Below are 23,775 nucleotides of genomic sequence, written 5' to 3'. Positions count from 1 at the left end.
CACAATAGTACACAATCGTTATAGAAAAATCGTTTTTGTGATTTTTCAATTCGTTATTTTACGAAATAAATTTGAAAATGAATATTTGATGCATTAACCTCTATTTTCAGCGTAAGCTAGTATACTATATCATAATCCAATATTTTTCATTATTTATCTTTTTTTTTTTTGAAAAAGAGATTGAATTCAACAAATTTTGCTTAAAAAAAACTTTTATACAAAGTGATTAGTAATAAAATTATTTTTAAAGGAGTATTTACTTGGAAACTTTTAATTTTTGAAATTGTGTTTTAATTTGAGAAATTTCCAAAATAATTATCGATAAAAATAATTTCTGGATTGAACGATTTTTTTTCTTTTTATTTATTTTAAATAATTCCTTTGCGAATTATTTTTTTAAAGTAGAATGCAAAACATACTTGTTCTGTATTAAAATCAGATTGAAATGTTGAAATCAGACTGGAAGAAAAGTTGATGAATTTTGTTTAAAAAAATATTCCTGCTACATAGAATGTTATCATATTATACTCAAATATAATAAGAAATAATTTTGAATTTTTTTTTTCTACATTAAAATTTGTATATATATACTTTAATACTTTTTGGTGTTCAAATACATTTGATATATATTTATTATAATGATATCCTAATTTCCCAGCATTGATCTATGTTGGATATTTTTAGAACTTATTTTATATGAAATATTTTAATGTTGAGTTTTAACTATATCTTTATTTATTTTCAGCAAGAAAATTCTATGTCTGTTCTTCAGCCAGGTGAAAATGATCTCCATATAGATGAATCAAGTAAGTGCGATTAAATTGTATTAACTATTTAATTTACTTGTCTGTGCATCGAGTAATTAAAATTCTAAACTTATAAGCCTAAAATTAAACCATCTTAGACGTTTTAAATCTTTTAAAAAAAGTGTATGAAAAATTATATCCTTAAAGCATTTCTGTGGATATGCATTTTTTTTTTAGTTGGAACAAAACGGCAACGAACTCCTAAAAAACAAAATGTCTTATTTTTTTTAGATAATGGTGAAAATTAACCAGATGTTAAATTGAAATTTTATTTAAATTCTCTCTTAATTTTAATCAGATTCGTAGATTGAATCACAACTGATTTATAAAGATATGACAATTATTAATTTATTCTATATTTATATATGTAAATTTTCGAACTTAAGAATGTGATTAGAAAATATATTTTTAAAATTAAAGTTAATTCAGAATATATTTGATATGAAAATAATTTTATGTATGTATTGCCTGTTTAATGGATAAAAAATTAGGTAAGTAATCCAAATCTTTCATATCAGAAAGGAACTTTGTAAATGTTACGTTTAACTTTTATAAAAACAATTTATTCTTTTTTTTTTTTTTTTTTTTTTTTTTGGCGAAACTGTGCTGAAGTTAGTGTTGTTTTTGTGTTATTTTTGCGTGTGAATCTAAGGTATTATTTTTACCTTTCCTTACCTTCTTTTTTTTTATCTGAAAATATTTTTGTTTTTATGAAATTTTTAAACAAAATCTAATATTCTGAGTATTATATGTGATTTGCATTTGAAAAAAATGCAAGTACGCTCATTTAACTAAAACGGATGACGTTTTATCATTCCATTAATTGAATATGTCAATCATTTTAGTGAACGTGCAACAGATGGCAGCACCACAAAATCATGTCTTTTCAGTTTGCGAATTATTTATTATTGAGAACATTGTAATTTTACATTTTTTTGGCCCTTAATATAAACCTGTTGAAATTTTGTCTTTATTTAGAAAGTTTTAATATTCTCAAGTCAATGAAAAACGACATTGATGGTTCGCATTTAGAACTAATATTCAGTAACAGACTTATTATTAATTTTTAATCCCCCTCTTTTATTTCCTCCCTGTATTCCTCTAAGATTAAAAGGTTATATTGGGCTTACAGGATTACATTTGTAATCCCTAAATTAAATATATATTAATAAAGCAAATGATTATGTGTACTAAAATACAGTGGCTGCATATACTGCATATTAAAATACAGTGGCAATAAATTATTCTTTCATTATTTCGTAATATGCTCCCTTTTGAATTTTGCAAATATTTTTTTTTTTTTTTTCATTAGCATTTGCCCAAAACTTAACGTAGGTATGATATTTTCGTGTCGCTCCAGAAAGGATGTATATAAATCTAAACTCAAAATTATTACTTTCAAAGCCAGACAATACATTTTTTTAGCAATTTGATACTATTAAATTGTTGATGAATTGCTTATTTAATACTATTAAATAAGCAAGATTTAAAATCTGTTTCCAATGTCTATTTCCAATGATTGCTGTGTCACTAGCTCATTAATTTAATTCAAAATATATGCATTATTTTGTTTGGAAAAATTATCCAAATCTGGAAAGAGAAAAATATTATCCGAAAAAATTGTCTGATATAATAATTGATTCTTAAAAAAAAAGAAGTAGCCGAACTGTTTGAATAATATGCTATAAACAAAGAGTCTATATGATTAAAAAAACAAATCCGATGAGAGAGAGAAATTTATTGAAGGAGTGGACAGGACAACATTAACAACATATATTGAAAAACTAGTAATTTCTGATTTTTACTTTTTAAATTAAGGGAGACATTTCAGCTTTGTAACGCATAACGCAGGTTTCCCATCCCCCTATTTTGCTTATACGTCATTTGGACACGTGTACTGAAGGATTATCCTGCTGTCTTCAGGTGAAAACGCTTCAAACACCCTTAAGAATTAAGATTTCAGGGGAGAAAAGAAAATTGTAGTTGCAGTTAGTGATTAAAAAATTATTACTTTGCTTTGATAAGAAAATTGAATTTTTATAAAGAATTGTCGACAACCTTTGTGAGAATAAGGATAAATAAATTTTTGAAATAATTGGAGAGGATACTGCAACTTTATATTCGCAATGGAATCCAAATTTGAGTATTTAATTCTACAAAATTTAGCGAGGTATATTTGAACCACAAGATGATTTTAATACAAAAAGAAAGGATTTCGAATTTTTCTGCGATCTAAAAACAGCATTTTATAATTTTAAAGGAGTGAATTTCTTACTATCACAAATGTGCCAATAGAATTTTGGAATCCATTGCATATCCTATAGGAAGAGAAATGATATGTTGTTATAATATAAAATAATGAGCATATACGTTTTTCGTGAAGACATGGGAATGAATTCCATTTTCATTGTTTTGTGATCGGTTTAGCTCATATATCCACTCCAGATTTAGGCGTATTGCACTTTACTTCTTCATAACACATGATTGAAGTTATATCAATAATAGAAGCAGGGCAAAAATGCGCCAAAGTTAACGCAGTCGTATTTATTACAATTTCTACGCTTCAAACATTTCTCCTCTTCAGCAAATGCACTCATCTGTCTGAGAATCGATGGCAAGTTTGCAACTAAGTAGAACTCTTTACAAATCTTTGAGTCGCAATGTTATAGTTATTCTCACATTTAGGGGATTACTACTTTTTAAATACTGAACCTGTATTGCCTTCGGATTTTACATGAGTAATATTTTTGATTGATTATCGATTCACTCTAAAATCAATCAAAATGAATTATTATATTTTTGTTTTATGTTAGATAAAGGAATTTATTTACTGTTTCGTTTTTTTTATATAAGCCCAGTTAATGAATTCTCATTGCTTAAATTGCGCGATCAATTCTTTTCGATTTTATGCATCTTTTAAATTTTATTGTTTATGTTTCTAATTCCATTTCATTCTTTTTTTTTTAAATTGCTTTCTGGTTTTAATAAACATTGAACGATTCTTCGAAGTTTGAATGGAATTCTATCAAATTTTATTTTTAAAATAAGATCCAATCAAAACATATTAAGCCGAATGTTGACCTTTTTTTAATAAGAAATGGGGGTTTAGGTGGGTCCAAAGGCTCGTTTTTCGAATAGAGAATAGTAGTTAAAAGCGGATGTGGATGTTTTTCTTTCAAGAGAAGGCCATGTAAAATGTGTAATAATATGCCTCTTTAAAGTCATTGTTTATAAGAGTAGTTTCGGGGAGAGGGAATGCGCGATTTTAGTTATTATATCTGTTGCTGGTTATCCCCATCACGCCGAGATGTTTTTTAAAATTCTTTTTGTTTCTCTTTTTATAGTTTGCTCGGAATTTCGTATTGACCAAACATCTTTAATGTGTTTTTTGTTTTGGAAAACTAGTGAAATGTCTTTTACAGAATCACTTTTTTTTTAAAACTAGTCTGTAGAAAATAGATGCCATATTCTGTTTTAATCGAGAAGTTTTCCTTTGATTTTTTTTTTTTTTTTTTGTTATACGCTACATTTTTTTGATAGTTTTTTGATAGTACTGCATTTCTTATAATTGCAATGTTATTGTAGTGATTGGATTTTGAAGCGTTAGAAAATAAGCGTTCATAGATGGCGCTAGGCAACTAGCGCGAGTGTAATTAAAAGAGTGATGCCATTCGAGTGTTGGCTCTTGGAGGAGAAGGAGTTACTAAGCAGAGTAACTCGAACGAATCTGAAATAAATCTGTTAAGTTTTCTATTTGCCTATTTATTGAAAGCACTCACGAACCAGCCACGACAGTTATGTTTTCATATTAAACCAGAACCCCCCCCCTCTAATTTGTATATTGATTGCATTTGATCTCAAAAACAGCAGGGAGATTCAAAATTCCTTAGAAAACCGTAAAAACAAATCCGACACGCTGAAATATGACATTTTGTAAATAGATTCGCAGAGCCCAAAGGCGTTTGTTAAAGTGGCTTTGTAATAGTTATTTAATTAAAAGAAATATATAACAAAGTATGCAGTATAATGCAAATGGTAAACAATTTCACGAAGTTCATTTACATGATGAAAATTATTACAAGTTATATGCAAAATAAGAGATACAAGAGCAAATTGAGCTTAGTAGCCACAACAAACTTTTAGAAAATTTAAGTATTCAAAGGATTTTCTGTCCGAAGTGATAAACGTCTTGAAATTGTTATTTAAGTATTTGTATTGTTTGTGCTTTTGCCAAATTTGTGTTCCATTAAACTTGTGTTGTATATTTTATCTAGTGTATCATTTTTTTTTTTTTTTTTTTACTTAATTCATTGACAAATAATCTGGATCAATCGTCTTTGCTTTACGATTCCATTGTCTGTTGGAAAATTACTTCTTTCTGTACACATGACCTACTCTTAAAGTTTGCCCAAGGACTTTTAAATCACACTGTATATAGTTTGTAAAAAACACGGCTTGCCTTTTCATTTTTTAAAGATATACCTTTTAAAAATATGCCTTAATTTTTGTATCTGTAACACTATTTTTAAAGTAGCAGTATATCCGCTATTCTATTATTATTGATTTGTGATTTTTTTTTTTTTTTTATTTATTCTAAACACTTAGGCGGAAACCAATATTTATTAATTTTCAGTATGAATTTCACCAACAGTTTTGGCCTTTTTGTCACTTTAGTGTGCAATAAATTATTTTGTATTGCTTATTTTAGCGAAGTGATGTTGATTAATTTTATCAATTAATACGAAAACGAATTTTATTGAAGTATTTATTAAAATTGTTATTTAAATAAATTATTTTGTAATAGTTTTACTTATTTTTTGTTCTGTGATAATTATTAACCATTTTTTTAAGTTTAAAAAACAGTTTGACTTGGTAAAAATTAAATAATCACACAATGTAAAATATTTTTTTATTTAGGATTAATTGTGTGTTCTGTTTCGAAAATTCAATATTCCTAATGAGTGTTAATGAATGAAATCTTGATTCCCACGACATTAAATGCAAGGCGCTTGTAAACATGAATAAAATTTGAATTTTGTTTTCGTATAAGATTTTAAATAGCGAAGTAGTTTTGGTAAATTTAATGAATCAAAAAGAATGTGAGTTTTTGATGAATTGTTTATTATAATTATATTTTAAGAGAATTATTTTGTAACAATTTTTTTTTTGTTCTTACATTTATTATTCATTTTTTAATTAAGTGAATTAATCAATGCTATTTTGTCAAAATATTCAGTACAATAGATACAAAGATAAAGAAATTCTTGGACTCTCTTGAAACGTTCGGAAAATGTTCGATACAACTTAAGCTGTTATATAACTCACAATTAATAAAGGAAACATACACTGTCGTTTATATGTTAGTATGAGAACAAATTATTTGAAATATGCTATAGAAATTCACATTTTGCGGAATAACAAAATCCATGATTACGGAATGCCTTCTAATAATGTCGCGGTTGTAACTCGCTTCTGTTAAAAATGTGCATAATTATTTGTTCAATATATTAGCCATATTATTATTATATATCATTATCTTATAATTTTGGTAATCGACCTTCGAAATTTATTTATTGACATACTAGCCGCCTTGGCGACCAGTTGGTTCGTTGGGAATTTTGAATGTGCTTACTTTCAATTAAATCTTTTATGCATTATTTATTATTCATGGTTCAGCCTAGAAAATATTTTAAAGCATCAAATTATAACAGATATTAACGCCTTGTTACTTTGATAGTCTTATATGTATATGTTCATTGTATATATGATGAACTATCCTAGTAAGAGTCACGATCTGTATATCATAACGCTTAAAAATTTAGTTGTCCAGTTCATTTATTTTCTAATTTTTGCAGTATTATAACTTAATTTTTTGATTCATCATGTGAGCTACATAGATATTAAATAAAATATTTTTACTCTTTGCTTTCAACAATTTAAGAAGATCACGCGATTAAATATTTTATAAATTAATGAAATTGGTTTGAATTTTAGAGTAACCGTATAATCTATTAATAAAAGTTTGGTCAAAAAATTTTTTTTTAAAAATTATTATAATCCAGCGAATTTTTGCCCTGCTATTATATTAAAGTGGCATCATTAAGTAGATGAATTTGTCAATTATGTGAAAAATGATTTTCTATTGCAATATTTTCTTATATCTATATTTTCTTATATCTAATATTTTCTTATATATATTTTCTCTTTTCTATTGCAATGTTACCGCGGAGAAATGTCAAAATTTTGCTTTGTTTTTTAATTGATTTTTAAAAACATCCTACGAGCGGTCAATTTCTATTTCCCCAAGTATATTCAGCCCAATTTTGCAATTCTATGTCTACCGACCAGATCTGTAGTGCATCAACGCACGCACATATTCATCTTTATTATTAGTAGAGATGTGGAGTTGTAGAAAATTTTATATTGCATAGTAAGGAACAGAAACAAATACTTGAAAAAATTAAAAACTTGTTTAGTTATGAAGGAGAAAAGTCGTATTTCTTTAAAGGTATAATATCTGTTATAAAGCAAATACATTCATATTTAGTTTTTTTAAAAAAATACAGGGATATAAGCCTGCAAAACACATTGAAACTAGCGCTACAGTTTTCTTTTTTCTTTTTCTGGCAGTTCTAATTCTTTGTTGACAGAGTGATATTATCATTTAATATACTTTCAAGAAAAGTTCTACGACTCTTCAACTTTTTTCTCTTTTCTGCAGGAAGCGAAACTCTTAATTAATAACTCTCGTCAGTACCTTTTAATCCATAAATGCTATAGTTTATTATACTGACTTTTTTTCCTTCTAAAAATCAACTTTGAATAATTTTTTTAAAAAAAGGATAAAATTGATTTAATAATTATATTTTTAAATTGCTGTAACAATTTTTAACAAAGAAATTAAACAATTGTAGTTTTTCTAATTAATTTTAATTAAAGTTTGGATACAAAATTAATTTTTATTTTATCTATTTTCCTTATTCTGATTGTAATGGTGGGCCGCGGTGGCCTGGTGGTAAGGTCGGAACCGGAGTGTTTCAGGTTCGAGTCCCGATTCCAACGAAGAACCGTCGTGTAAGGAGGTCTGTTGCCCGGTAAATCCGTTCTGACCAAATGTCCTCCCGCTGGTGTGGAGAGGGGGTGCCAGCTCAGGTGTCGTCCTCGTCATCTGACCGCGGTTCAAAATGACCAGGTCCGTCCCAAAATAGCCCTAGTGTTGCTTCAAACGGGACGTTAATACAACTAAACTAAACTAAACTAAACTGATTTTAATGGTTTGTGTAAATTCAAAATAAGAAACATATTGTTGTATAATGTTAATCTTTTTTAGTTATTAAAGTATAGACAGCATCGATATAGATAAGTATTAACCATTGGTTGCTGACTGCAATGTCAGCGTATTGATAATTAGAATTACAAATTAAAATGTTTCTCATTTTAAAATTAAGTTGTTAGATGGCAAATAATTAATTTTTTCGCTAAATGGTTGAAGTATTCCTTTTTTTTTTTTTTTAATCTTTAAAATTGGAGTGGTCCAAAGCTGTTAGTTATCATCGCCTAAGTGTTCCTAGATGCTCTATTACCTCTATTTTTTGTGAAAATATGTCGTATTCTTACAGGAAAGAGATATTTTCTTTCTATTATACGTAGTATACAGAAAAAAAAAGTATCGTGATCTTCAAAATATTCTGTTTTGAGATCTTAACGCTTACATTTCGAACTTCCTCAATCCAAAAAACATATTTTTGAAAATTACGTCTGTCAGTATGTGACTCAAAAATGCATTGAGTTAGAAAGATAAAATTTCAAATATAGTCCCAATATTAAATGTATGAATTTCTCTCTAATTTTGAAGAAAAGCGTCTAAGATATGTCTGTCTGTTCATTTATATACGAACACCACAGCTCGAAAAACGCAAAAGATCTGGATAAGTGAAATTTGGTATTTCGTTTTATCATCATAAATGTAGATGTGCGGGCAAATCCGTCTTCAGGGAGACCATTTGTCGGTTTGTATATCTGCGTGAATTTGAACGCGATAACGCAGCGCGGAACTTAAATGAAATTTGCAGTTTTCTGACAAAAACTGTTGATTTGTATTAAAATTTTGTTTAAAAGAAGGCATCCAAAATTCACATGAGGTTTTTTTTTTTTCAATATATTACGATACATAAAATGCGATATGTTAAGTCAGTTCGCGTGAAAGTCGGGTCGAGCCCGGACTTGTGCTTGTGGATTTTGCCATGATCTTCTAGGTGCCTTGTTTCCTCTCTCCCCACCCCAAGTCACATAGTACTTCCAGGAATTCTGATTTTCTCAACGAAAACCGAAAAGAAGTCATGTTGTCTGCGCATGTGAAGAAGTCGAGGTTAAAACACTTCCACTGATTATATCTGAATATTAGACACTAAAGCGTGGTTGCTGTGCCTGAAATCAGCTATCCAGGTATATATAAAAAAAAAAATCTTACGTTTCTGCGTGTTTTTAATGAAATTAAGCGTTTTAAAGTCGTAATTTCATAACCTATAATTGTTAAATACTATTACTGAAAATACATTGTGATCAGGTAAATGAATCATCTATCATTTAAATAAATTAGAATTATATAATCGGGCAAAAACTTCACTCGGAAGTAACAATTTGAATCATTATTTTACTAAATAATTCTGTGCATCTTAAATCGTTCAAACCACTGTTTAAAATCTGCCGCTACTCTTAATATATCTCTGCCGATACCTATCACCCTCGATAAAAGCAAATATTTAATCTGACGCAACGGCTGGCGAAGTTCGGAGCGTGCATACGTCATTGCCAACTTTTTTAAGGGAGGAAAAGTGTTAATCTGATGGCTGTGTGTGGGAACCCCAGCGCATATATGCGACCCCCTGATCTTCAGTGGTCGCGTTTTTTTGTTTTTCTCCCCAAACTGATAACCTTCCGTTTCTTCCATTGCCTGCGATAACCGAACTCGTTTCGGGAATGGGAACCGACACACCTGCTCTTCGCGCGTGAGTGCTGCCGTTTTCGATGACTGCGCGCGCACCTACCACTGTCACCGCTCGACTTCACGCACGCTTGTGCGCCCCTCCCCCCTTCCATCGCGGCTTCATTAAAGTAAGTCCATTGATTGCTCCTTTTCGGCGACATCTCGTGCCGGCGGTTTTGGTGCGGTTGGCGTTAGATAGCTTTCCATCTCGCCAATTCGCCAATTTTTTTTTCGCATTCATTTTTGCAGTATCAATATTTAACGATATAATAGTTTGTAATGATCCATGCTTCAGTTAAACAACTTATAATAGCTTGCGGAAATATAAAAATCAGATGCATGTTTCATAGATTTTTAATAATAATTCGATCCCCCCCCAAACATAAATTTTTACTGGTAATAAATGCATTTTTTTTTGTATTTACTGTTTTTTACCTTTTTTCTTGTGCGGAGTATACAATAAGAAAAATATTAAACTCTTTAAAAAAATTCGAACTTCAATTTTTGACGAATCTTTACATTTTAGACCTTTATGAGTCCGAAAAACACAATTTCAAAAATTAGACCTGTCAGTTTGTGAGGACAATAACTTGGAACTGCTTTGAGCTAGACAAATAAAATTTCAGTTGTGGACTTTAAATTTCATTGTAGATTTATATTATTAAATTTTGAACGAAATCCATTTTAAGGAAGTCTGACTCAAAATTGAACAGTTGAACACGATAACTACCTAACGTAAAGAGATTGAAAGGTAAACTTTGGTACTCAGATTTCCCTTTTAAATGTATAGATTCATATCAAATTTTGAACAAGATTCGTCGAAGAATTGATTGTCTGTCTGTCTCTTCTTTCGTTTGAATTTACACACAGAAACTCAAGAATGCAACGACCTAAATACGAGGGCAATTCAGAAACTAACCTCCGATTGGTCACAGTGCGGGTAGTGGGGGGAGTAGCGCGCCATCTGTGCATTCACACGCTCAGCAGGTCAGTCGGCATCAAGCCGTAGTCGAGTGAACATCGTACCTGCGCTAGTTTAGTTTTTGTGGCAGTTTGAAATGTGTGCTGCAATAGAAAATCCCGCCAAATGTGAAGTGCGTGCTGTTATAAGGTTTTTTACAGCCAAAGGATACTCTGCAGCAGCTATTCATCGTGAGCTTTGTGCCGTGTACGGACCAAAAGTTATGAGTGAAGGAGTTGTCCGTGAATGGGTACGTTTATTTAAAAGTGGACGAGAAAACGTTCATGATGAAGAGAGGAGTGGTAGACCATCCTTGGTGACTGACGAACTCGTTCAGACAGTTGATGCAAAAGTTCGTGAAAATCGACGTTTCACAATGGCGGAGTTGTCTACTGATTTTCCACAGATTTCTAAGACTCTTTTGTACGAGATAGTGACAGCAAGATTGGGTTACCGTAAGTTCTGTGCACGATGGGTGCCCAAAATTCTTACCGACCACCACAAAAGTCAAAGAATGGCCTCTGCATTAGACTTTCTGTCACGTTATGAGGACGAAGGAGAACCATTGTTAAACAGAATCGTGACCGGTGACGAAACCTGGATTAAGTACGTGAACCCTGAGACAAAAGAACAATCAAAGATGTGGGCACATTCAGATTCGCCTACCAAACCAAAAAAAGCCCGGCAAGATTTTTCTGCCAGAAAACTGATGGCAACGGTGTTTTGGGATGCCAAAGGGGTGTTGTTGGTTGAATTCATGGAACGTGGGACGACCATTAATCAAGACGTGTACTGTGAAACACTAAAAACATTACGACGGGCTATACAGAACAAACGCCGTGGTATGCTGACTTCCGGTATCGTTTTTTTGCACGATAACGCCCGTCCTCACTCTGCTCGCAGAACAACAGCCCTTCTTGAGTCCTTCAAGTGGGACGTTTTCAACCATCCACCTTACAGCCCAGATCTGGCGCCAAGCGATTATCACCTCTTCATGCGTATGAAGAAATGGCTCGGGTCCCAGCGGTTTGATGACGACGAAGAGCTCAAAGATGCGGTCACAGGCTGGCTCAAGGCACAAGCGGGTGATTTTTATGCAGAAGGAATTTCAAAGCTTGTGAAGAGATACGATAAGTGCCTCAATCGTTATGGAGACTATGTCGAAAAATAGTGCAAAGATGTAGTTGTAAGATGTATATATTAAAATATTTTTACTTAACTTGGTGTATTTTTTTCAATCAACCGGAGGTTAGTTTCTGAATTGCCCTCGTATAATTTGATGTATGAGCTTATAACAAAATTTGTAATTTCATGCCAAATTTATATTTTAGTCGGTTGGAAAAAAATGCCCAAATGGCAAAGTTATTATTATTATTATTATTTGTCGTATCGCGAAACACAAAATAAGAGTGCATGCACAAGAATCTGCAAATAAAAATCTTATTCATGATATTGCTCGAAATCCTTAGTTTTATATAAAGGGAAGCGGGGATAACACCTTTATTTGAGAGTAAACAAGACAGTTTTAGGAAGATTACTTCAGTGGTTTATATATGTTGTTACAATAATGCACATACCTTATTTTGTTTCTATGCTGAACACTGCTCTTTATATCCACATTTGTCAACAACATAATCATTTGTATTTTAATAAGTTTGGTAAAGCATTTGCAAAAATTCAGAGAACAGAAACGAAGTCGAAACTTTCAAAAAAGGTTATGTACACAATAATTCAGTATCTCATATCAGAAATTGTTTAAAATGATGTTTATCTGTCGAGTCCGTTACTGTTTCTGACAATCCTCTTGTATCCTGTTTCTGTTTGTTCCCTTCTTTTTGGATGGCGATTGCTGATAGTAGTACGATACGGTTATACAAAGTATAATTTTTTGTGCCGGCGTCCTGGTATAGGGGTAGCGCGTCTTCCCCGTGATCTGGGCGTCCCGGGTTCGAGTCCCGGTTTGGGCATGGTTGTTCTTCCGTTGTTCTATCTGTGAGATGTGTGAATGTGCCCTCCTGTAAAAAGGGGCTGTGCAAGCGAATGAGTGATGCGTAAGTAGCTAAGTCGTACTCTTGGCTCTATTTGGCGCTACTATAAAAACAAGAGACGTTCTCCCTCAGTCTTAAATCGGCTGTCTTCGAACAGCGGGCTTGTCCGTGGCAAGTGTCATAAGAAACAACAACAACAACATAATTTTTTGTTATTACTTTGTATGTTTGCTCTGTGAAGTATACTGTGTTCAATTTCTTCGTAATTGGAACTGTTCATTAACCGGTAACCTGTTGTATAAGAATGTCATTATTCTCTAACGGTTAGTTTTCAATATTAAAATAAATTTTGTAAAATAATTTGACCAGCGATGTGGGAGCTTAAAATTTGTTAAATTTATTAAAATTCGTATGAGTGTTTTTGCATTTTTGCATTTTTATTGATTATTTTAACAGAATATTTAACTCATTTATATTTTTAAAAATAATACCGTGAGAAACTCCAAAATCTTTGCCGTATTTTTTGTAATATTGATTTAATGATACAAAATATGATACTGAATATGATGAAATATGTATAAATATTGATCAGTAAGATTTTCGAATTTCGTTTCAGCCCAATTATATGAATACTCAGTTTCTAATTTGAGGTTTGATATTTTGAAAGATTTTAAAAGCGGATGTGCGTTATATAAATCACGTGGGTTTCAAATTTAATATTGCAATCGATAAACAAATTTATACAAACCAGTTTTGATTTTATGCGTACTAATGCTTATATTTTTTTCTTTTCGATCTGTCGATCCGTATTGCTTGTAAAGTAACGATGTTAAAGGGTGAGTGACGGTAAATACATCTAAAACCATCCCTTGGATATATTATAAATACAGAGTTTTAGAGCTATTTATTCCATCAGTCAGCTTTGATAGGGGAGGGGGATTGCATTTTGGGCGCCGCTTAATGTTGCCACACCCTTGTGTGTCTGCATTTATTGATTTTGCATGTATTCGGAAGTTTTTTGTATAAAATATTTCATGCATGTTACAGTTGTATATTATTTTTCTCATTTACAAATGCAGATATTTTATAAATTTTTATTAAAAAATAATTTACTGAAAATTAACTTTTTATGATGGAGAAAACTTTATTATTGAAAGGGGGGGGGCATTTCTGAAATTATATATATTTTTTTCTCTTTAAATACAACCGTTTCAAAAACGATGAATGAAGTTTTTCATGTAGTTCTTACACCGGAGCTGCATCTTATGTCATATTTTGAGTGAAATCCGTTCGCGGGAATTCTATCTCTCTGTCTATGTGCATGTGAACACCGTTATTCAAAAACGCAATATCATCTCAAACCATACGATTGGCGCAGTATAGCCTACCTTTGGCTCTTGCGCCATTAAACCCGAATAAACCAACCAACCATCAAAAACGCAATGAAGCCGATTAATGAAATTTAGCGTACAATTTTATCATTAGTCATATCGATCCTTATCAAATTTTAGATCAAATCTATTTGATAGTTGATTACTTGTTGCTCTGCCTATTCGTCTGCTTTGTTCAAGCATACCAACAATCTGAAAAAAAAAGAAGAAAAAAAAGAATTATATTTGTTTGTTAATCTGTAATCATAATGACTCAAAACGTGATTTCAGTGTATATGGTAAGTGAAATTTTGTATATGCTGTGTCATCAAAACCGCACATATACATCGGAATTTTGATTTCAAACTATGTTAACCCTTTCTAAGGCCGTGGGAAGTATGCTTCCCACCAAATTTATCAATCTTTGTATGAAATTATGTAGGTTGGCATAAGTTCTGACAAATTTTTTTAGAAAGACAGAAACTTAGATGCTTCAGTTCTGTATCTCACACAAAATGATGTGTCTTGGTTTGTCACTTAATTATTAATTAACCAAATTGATTAATGAATCAAATTAAATTTATCTAATAAGCTAAATGAATCCCTTTTCTTATTCTAATTTCAAGCCTAAAAATATTTTAACATAATATGTCTAGAAAAAAAATGGCCCTTTAAAGGGTTAAAAGATATGCGTATATGTTCGATTCTGTTCACTCTATGACAAAAATAAAGACAATGTAAGAAAAGGGTAAGGCATAATTTTTCCGCTGACTTTATTTACACTTATCAAAATCTAATTAATTTTTATAAATATAAATAGAAAAATTTACCGCGATAATTTTTAAGATAAATACTTTCAAAGTATTTGGAAGCTCTTTTTTTTAAAAAATTCTGTCTTATGACTTCGAGATTTAAAAAGTCTTAATGGCATTTTATGCTAAATGGGTTACCGCTCGGTTTTTGGCAATTTAAGTGAATTTTTGTTTCTTTGTTCTCAGCCTTGCATTCCGCTTTCTTTTTGCTCTGAAAAAGAACTCGTTTATGCAAATTATTTTAAGTTTGAGAGCATTCTTTTGCAAGCATTTCTCCTCATCTTCGCCAGCCGCAATTTTCTTTTAAAATTTTCTTCTACTGTCATATATTTTTTTTAAAGAGCAGTCAAAATTATTCTAATTGCTTCAATTGAATTAGGACAAACAGGTCAGGACAAGTCATGATGAAGAACAGAACCGTGACAATTTTCACCCCTACGATGCCAAAATAACTGCATTTATTTTGACTACAAAACATGACTAGGAATGTAACTGAAGTGGTTTTGGATTTTTTTTTTTTTTTAAATAAATGAACTTTAATACTAAATTTTGTGAATTTTCAAAGTTTTTAGTGTTTTTGATAACGACAGGTTAGTTCAGAAACTTGCAATATTGAATGTCTACGATAGTGAGAAAGCATAGTTACGGTTCCGGACTGAATAGTCACATGTTCGAGAACGCCATACAAATTAACTTCGCCAGGATTCAACGGGAGTTTGAAAAGGAGGGGTACTTGTTCGGGTTCTGTCTCATAACAGATCAAATTGGTGAGATATGTTTCAAATTAGTTTAATGCAATTTCTGGCTCTAATACTTCATGTAGCTTCTGAATCAGACATTTACTTAATTAAACTGAACTCAATTCAGATATTAAAACACTGTATTAAAAGTTTTAAAAAAATGTTAGTATTTCTAAATTTTTATGATAATTTTCAGATATAACTTTTCTGCATTTTAAATTAATGAAAAGATATGCATTATATGCCCAAGCTAGTTTAAATTAATTGAAAATGACTTATAAATGTGTAGCGACAAAATTATTCTGAAGAATGTAATGCTCTACCTTTCTTCATTGTTACTGTCTGTGGTTAAATATGGATGCTAGGGTGGAACAAAAATGGCCTGAATTTAGATTTTAATTTGGTAATATAGCGGAAAAGTTGCCTTTTAGGTTCAGAAACAATATTTAAAAATTTGGTTGCAATATTACATTATCTTGAGGTGCCGCAAAGAACTTTAAATTTGTAAAAAAAAAAATTCAGAATTGGAAATTTTTAAAAAGAGCCTTTAAAATTTTTTCTTAGATTTCAATTTGGCAATGGTGATGAAAAATTAGATTTTAGTTTCAAAAAGAATTAAAAAAAAATTCTGGTTGCAATACAACAATATTTCGAGGAGCCGAAAAGAGCTTAAAGTTTGTAAAAAAATTATAAACTTTGATGCAATATTTTTATGAATTTTCCGTTCATATAATGTTACAAGAGATGATTTTAAATACATATATAAGCATTACAATTGGGAAAAAAAAATTATGTTCAATTTTGCGTTTCTTAATTCTGTATCCTTAATGATTACAAATGTTACAGCTGCAAAGTGTTTGTTTCTACTTCATTGCCACATTAAACAGTTTTTTTTTAAATTAAATTTTGGCATATTCACACTTGAGTCAATTTTTGTTTTTATGTGTCCTTCTTTTGCGTTTGAACCACAGACATTTTGAGCCGATTCGGCCACCAATCTCGCAGCTCTTTCATCTGCTTGCATGTGACAAGGAAGCCAGGCCGCGGTGGCCTGGTAGTAAGGTCTTGGCTTCGGAACCGTAGGGTTTCAGGTTCGTGACCCGATTCCACCGAAGAACCGTCGTGTAAGGGGGTCTGTTGCACGTTAAATCCGTCATGACCAAACGTCCTCCCGCTGGTGTGGAGGGGGGGGGGCAGCTCTGGTGTCGTCCTCGTCATCTGACCGCGGTTCAAAATGACGAGGTCCGTCCCAAAATAGCCCTAGTTTTGCTTCAAACGGGACGTTAATATAACCAAACCAAACCAAACGTGACAAGGAAGCCAGGGATAGTCGATAATCGAGTCCCCTATACTATTTGGTTCAGCTTCAGATAGATGCCTTCTGTATAAAGTTTTAACTTAACATTAAACCGCACAGGCACTTGGTAATTTCATCGCTTCTTGTCTATTTGATGGATCTAGTTGGCTTGCCTCTTTTTGTAGAGAACGCATTTGTTCTTCAGCGTTGTCATTGTCGCCAGTTATCGTTTCTGATTCACTAGTGTTTTTTTATCCGTTCTTGATTAAATTAACTATTCTCTGTAGTTCTTCGCTGTTTCATGCTTTTTCTTTCCTCAAAACGCTTGTGGTAGCAATATCAATATTACCTATTACCATTTTCCTGTTAGAGCATTGATCATTTAGAACCTTTTATTCCATAACTGGCATTATTTTTCTTTTATACAAGTCAGCAATATCAAATAAACGTCTAGCTTCTTCTCTAAATTCTGTGAGGTTGAAATTAAACTTATATGAACATTTTCTGCCTTTTGACTTTAATAAATTCCTGCATTTAGCATGATAATCTTTTATCAGTTGTGCAATTCTTTTGCTAGAAGCAACGGGAATAGAAGCTCTTGACCATATTTGTTCAATTATGGGAACTAAAGTGTAACATATTTCGCTTACAGAAGGATCCTTCTGTGAAGTAATTTTGAGGTTATGTCTAACAGTAGCACCAGATTCGTCAGTAGTGAGTTCAACTTCAAGCAAATCACTAAATTTCCCAAAAATGGAACACTCCGATATTTGTCATGTCTTCACTTATGTAGACAGAGCCATTTTTACTCACAGCAGAGCACACAAACTAGCAAATCAGTTGCACATTAGACGGAGGGGAGAAGCCAACACAACTGAATTCGGCAAAGCTACTGATTTGAAACCAGCTCTGTCCTTGTCACCGGATGCAGACAAATCTCCACCTTACCCCAATAACAACAATAGTAAAACTGTTTTTATACTTTTATTCATATGACAAGGCTTAATGAAAGCTTTTTTATTTCATAAGCAAGGTACGCAAAAATCCTTAAAAACGTGCAAAAAGTGGGTTTTTATGAAATTTTAACACCCTTGCGGCAACTCAAGATATACTCTTAATTTTTATTTATCTTATCTATACCAAAAAGCAACTTTTCCTCTATATTACAAATTAAAAATCAAAAATTGATTATTTCGTTAAAAAAAAAAAAGAAGAAGAAGAAGAAAACTTTAAAATGTAGCAAAAATTTCAATTTAATGAAACTTTAATGTCTTTGCGGCACCGCAAGACCTACTCCAATATTTTTCAGATTTATAATTTATTTTATCTACACCAAAAGGCAACTTTTCTGTGCTATTACAAATTAAGAAATCAAAAATTGATTTTTTTGTTCCACCCTAACTACTAATCCCACTAAGATTTTAAGGATAAAAAAAAATTAAGAATACAAAATCATTTGAAAATTTCATAATTGAAAATAAAAGCGCACTATTCAAAAAGAAAATGAAAATCTCAAAACATACGAAAAAATTGCTAAAAGAAAAACCTGCCTAATAGAGAACTCCAAAAAAAAAAGTGCTTTTTTTATTCATCACGTCTTTGGAGTAAAATCATTCAATTGCGATCATCGCTAGATTCTGAAATAAGTTGTAACTCTGGAGCATGTGTAAAATGTATCCTGTATTTATTTTCTTTTAAGCATAATTATTCACTTTCTTCTAAGTCAGTGATCAGTTGGGAATAACAAAGATATTAGTGTGCTGTATATTTAACATGTTTATAAATATATAAGTTTTTACTTTTTACTTTTTTTTTATTCTACGATTTCATGTTGTGCATCTTTTTCCCATTCTTTTCCTAAATTTATTTGGTGCTTTGTTTTTGAAATGTTTCGAATTAAAAAAGGTTTCCAAATGTTTGGGAACCTTGTTTATAGGAATAACATTTTTTACTCTAGTTATTTTACCTTCAGAAAATTTGTAGTTTGGAAATTTTGAAGTTTGTTAAAATATTCTATTCCTGGAATAATCCTATTTAAAAGACCAAATATTTTTCTTTAATTGTAATGTTTCTCTTACATGGCGGTTTTCAAATATTTGTTTATATATATCTTGTATTTTTAATGGATTTTTGTTTATGGAATTATGTTTCGGCAAACGATGTTTTATGTTTTGATATTGTGCTTTTTTTTTTTAACTCTAAACATTTTTTATAAGAAAAATTATCTTGTAATTTTATAACTGTTGTCTAATTTGTTTTATTTTGTTTCCCATTCGAATACATTCTATTTTTTTTCTGTTAATTCTTATTTTATTTGAAATTGAACTTGTTTTTTTTTTTTTAATTAATGTAACCATTGCTTTTAATTCAAAGGGATGTTTTTTTAACGGTTTTACTTGTGAAATAAACTTGATTTTTACTAATTTTCATCTTCCAAACCGTAGATTTACAATGTCAAACTCTGCCGGTAAGCCATGAGCCTCACTGCTTGCGGATACACAGTTGATCTAGTTTGATTGTGCAATGATCAGTTTCATGAAATTACAGAACTTTTATTTTAATTTAGATAAAATCTTCTAGAAACAACGAAGTATACTTCCAAAAGTATAACAAGGGGGAGGATAAGATATTTCAATTGCTAATTTTTAAAAAATGAAAAAAAAAAAAAAATGTGTCTTTAATTTCTGTATGTTTAAAATGCTAAAATCAGAATATAGTTAGACATCTTGAAATTGTAACTTATCTAAATTTTGAATTCTTTCAAACTTCAGGTCATGTTTAAGGTAATGGAATTTCTTGGTTAAGAGGAACAAGTTCTAGAGAACTTAAAATCTAGTAAATGTAATAAATTCGATTTAATGTTATGGCTGAATTGGCTATAAGCACCATATTTCCTAGCACATATTATTATTTTAATTCTAGTTTCATTTATCATATTTCCCGTTGTTTATTTATTTTTTTTAATTTCTGGATACACTCTACCTTTATTGTTTTTTTAATAATCATTATTTTATTATCATTTTTTATTATTTTTATTATATAATCCTTAAAACACTCATTTTTCATGTTTCATTCATTGAACTTCTATGAGTAAAAGCTGTTCTAATTCATTATTTCCAGAATGCACTTTTAAAATGTTTGTCAAGTCTTAAAACAAAGTCAAAAAGTTTAGTAAGATGTTTTTATTTTCACCTGCGATCTTATAAACATTACTTTTCATGGTCTGTCGATTGTTTATTTTTTTATTTTTTTCCTGGATGAAAAAAAGACGGTGACGATTTCTCAACTGATTGAAATTTAAAAAAAAAAAAAGTATTCTTTCTCATCCATTTAAATTGTTTTTGTTATTGTTTCAAGTGGACGATTTACTTGGCGCTAAGTCGCCAAATGTGGTCGCGACGAATCTAATCCTGTGTTTTGTTGTCTATCTTGCACGCTCTGATACAACACCAGTTCCTCTTCATAGTAGGTGCCTCTAACAATTCCTAGTCCTCTGATTTTCTAATTTCTGTTGAAGATGTTGGACAGATTATTAGTAAATCTAGTCTAGTTGCTTTCAGTGTCGTAGATTCTATGTCGTGTGGGTTTTTTTCAAGTATTATTTAGGATTATTATCGAATCGCTATCTCATTAAAGTCATTTATATGAGATGGCTCTTAATAATTTATTCGCAGCCAAAGATAATTTTGTTCCTAGGCCATTTGGATACTTTGAATATCTAGCTTTGCAAGGTAAGTGATGCTTCTTTTAAATGATAGTTTTATATATCTGTCCACGTGGTTGATGACTTTTTACTTGCGAACTATTCAGATCAGGTGTTCGAAGTAATTATTACCTGCACGAAAACTGTATCGTTGTAATTTATTTTGCATGCCATTTTTCATTTTTATTCATCGTTTGAAAGCAATGAGTAATCTTTTCTAACGTTTTCTTTTCTTTTTAAAAAATATATTCTTTAAATTTTTATTGATTCCTAGATTTAATATTTTAATTAATAATTTTTTAGGTTACTAGAATTTAATTTATAATTTTTAAAGGCTTACAAAAATTGGGAATTAGCCTTTTTTTTTTAAAAAAAAACGAAATGTTGTAAATAGAATGTTTTAAATAATCTAAAAAAATAAATATTTAAAAGATTATTTTAGTATTTCCAAACTCTGATGGTATATATTTTTATTTATCATTCTATTTACACTATTTGCTTAGCGTCGTATTTTTCATATCATTTTTATTATTGAAATATATCTTATGTATTAATACCATGGGGCATTTTTTGCCCCATGGTATTGCATGTGACAACATTTAGAATTTTTTTCGCTCTTTGAAATAAAGAACTGGTATGATTTTTTAATGTTTTTAATTAACATTAAAATGTTAAATGGATCATTAATTTTTCGTTCTATAATGTCTTAGTCATTAATTTTTTGTTCTATTAATTCTTTTGGTAGAACGAAAGTTCTTAGTTTCTTTTTTTTTTTTTTATGTTCTATTTAGATATCAAAATAACTTGATCATATTGATTTTGAAAATGAATGATTATATTAGGCTAATTAAAAAAATTCAAGAAAGAAAATGTTGAAAGTTAATTACAAAAAATTATTTAATTAACAGTCTAAACATTTGAACATTAAAAGAATTTTTAAAATAAGTATTCAATTGAGCATACTTATTCATCATATAACCATTTGGAATGCAAATGATTACGTCGTTGTTGATTTAGCAAGATTGAATTGCCCTAATTTTAAAACGAATCGGTCATTTATAGCTGATGTAATTTCATTGTATTATGACTTCCTTCATATAATTAACAGATTTTTCAAACAGCCGAAATCGATACTAATTTCTTTCGAGAGCGATTGCGACAATCAAATAGCTTGAATTAGTATTGCATTTCACGATTTAAAAATTTTCGTTACTCATTAACATAATCTTTGAAAGAGATAGTGAGAGAAAAAAAGGGGAGGATGGAAGGGGTGAAAATCTATTGGAGTATTTTTAGCTCTAAGTTCGTTAATGCTTATGCTAATTATTTCATTTTGTTAATTTATTTCAGTTTAAGAATATTAATATTTGAAGTATTTTCCCTTAATTATGAGATTTTGATGTTGCAATTTTTCAAAATTTTCCTCGTTTTCCAAGAAAATTGTTTCAAAAATAAAATATTATAGTGATGCCGTCTTTATATATTTATATATAATTATATTTTTTTTCTAAAGAACTTTTGCAAAGATTGCCGCATTGCAAGATTTTTTTATGTCAGAATTTTCGATTTCGTTGAAGCCAAGTTTTCAATGCTAAGAAAAATTGTGATCTGGCGTTGCTTCGTCTGCGATAAATATCGGGTGAAATAAATGTGTACAGCAAAAATCAAGGAATTACTGCATTCACGTGTTAAATATTCGCTGGCAAATTTTTCATATTAATGCAATCATTCGTTTGTGCTTCATGCTATGTGATTGCGTATTGTCAGCGACTTTCTTTTAGCTTTTTTGATATATTTACTTAGAATTGATGGTCGTAGCTTCCTTCCATTTGCAAGAAATATTATATTCCTTTAATAAAGGAGAGAAAAAAACTGCGTACTTTTAATGAATGATCTTTCTGCCTTAGGTTTACAATTACCCTGGAGACACAGAGAATGTGTATCAGAAACCAAGAATCAGTGTTGAGAATATTTTGCTTTAATTTGAAATAAAAAATTATTGAAAAACAAGTTATAAAATTTTCGAAAAAGAATTTAGCTTAATAGTGTTTCTTAACTGAAAATTGGATTAGTTACACGTATTATTTCACCGATTTTTTGCGATTTTGACCATGTATTTTTTGAATTCTTTTCTTATCTTAAAAAAAAACATTTCCTATGAATTTTTTAAAAAATTTATACCCGTATCAGAAATAATGTTTATAAATATCGCTATTACACTTATGTATGAATTAAAACGTAAAAAGAGGAAATGAAAAACTCAGAAATAACCTACCAGTAAGGCAGTATTGCAAAAAAGGATCTGCTTGAATTTGATTTCCCAATAATGTCATTTGTGGAAGAATTTAGATAATAGTGTTAATGTCTGGTAAAAAATGAAAAAATGCTGTTTAATACCCTTTTGGGATAATGTGCATGTTGTTATTGAGATGGAAGAAAAAAAAAAAACAGAATTTGTGATTTATTGCAGTTAATAAATCACACTTCCATTATTCCGTGTGTTGAGTGTATTGCTTCAAAAATATGTCTGCGCTGCCGTGATCTGGTGATAGGGTTTCGATTTCTTCCGATGAAGATCCGTCATATGTATGGATGTAGAGTTCGTTAAATCTATTATCCGATGTCAACCTTTCTTATGTTAGTGTGGAGTGGAAGTTTGGAGAATGGGGTCCGTTCAGAAATAGCTCATGGTTTGCATGAATCAAATCAAATCAAACTAAACCAAGCCAAAGTTGCATCTCCTTTTGTTTAAGATTTTTTGTAGCGTAGAAATAATTCTTTTACATCATTTTCGTCCTCTGGTTTAACAATTATTATTACTAAAGGCTTACTGCACTTGAATACATCTGCCTTTGTATCACAGATGGAAAACAGATTACAAATAATAGAATTTTTCCTACAACTATGCTTACCTCTTATTATAACAATATAATTTGAGAATACAATAAAACCTCGATTAATGTAGACTAAATTTTAAATCATGGCTTTTTTTATTTCGACGGGTTTTTCCAAATTAGTTCATATGAAATTATAAAAATTAATTGTCAAGTGCCAACCTTTTTAATATCTTAATAATATTTTTTATTAATTATAAAACTTGTTACGTGAATTT

General features: G+C 30.4%; 1 protein-coding gene across 2 annotated transcripts in view; it reads left to right on the top strand.

Moving 5' to 3' along the window:
- LOC129972643 (uncharacterized) overlaps window positions 1-23,775 on the top strand; it is a 138,974-nt gene that overhangs the window by 31,803 nt on the left and 83,396 nt on the right. For both annotated transcript variants that reach the window (XM_056086855.1, XM_056086854.1), the window contains exon 2: window positions 746-806. In XM_056086855.1, coding sequence (XP_055942830.1) covers window positions 746-806 — 61 coding nt within the window. The remainder of the gene's footprint in view (window positions 1-745; window positions 807-23,775) is intronic.

Source organism: Argiope bruennichi, chromosome 6 (genome assembly GCF_947563725.1).
Source record: "Argiope bruennichi chromosome 6, qqArgBrue1.1, whole genome shotgun sequence".
NCBI classification, from domain to species: Eukaryota; Metazoa; Arthropoda; class Arachnida; order Araneae; family Araneidae; genus Argiope; species Argiope bruennichi.
Note: the sequence above shows the minus strand (reverse complement) of the source record. Positions and strands in the feature narration are given on the sequence as shown.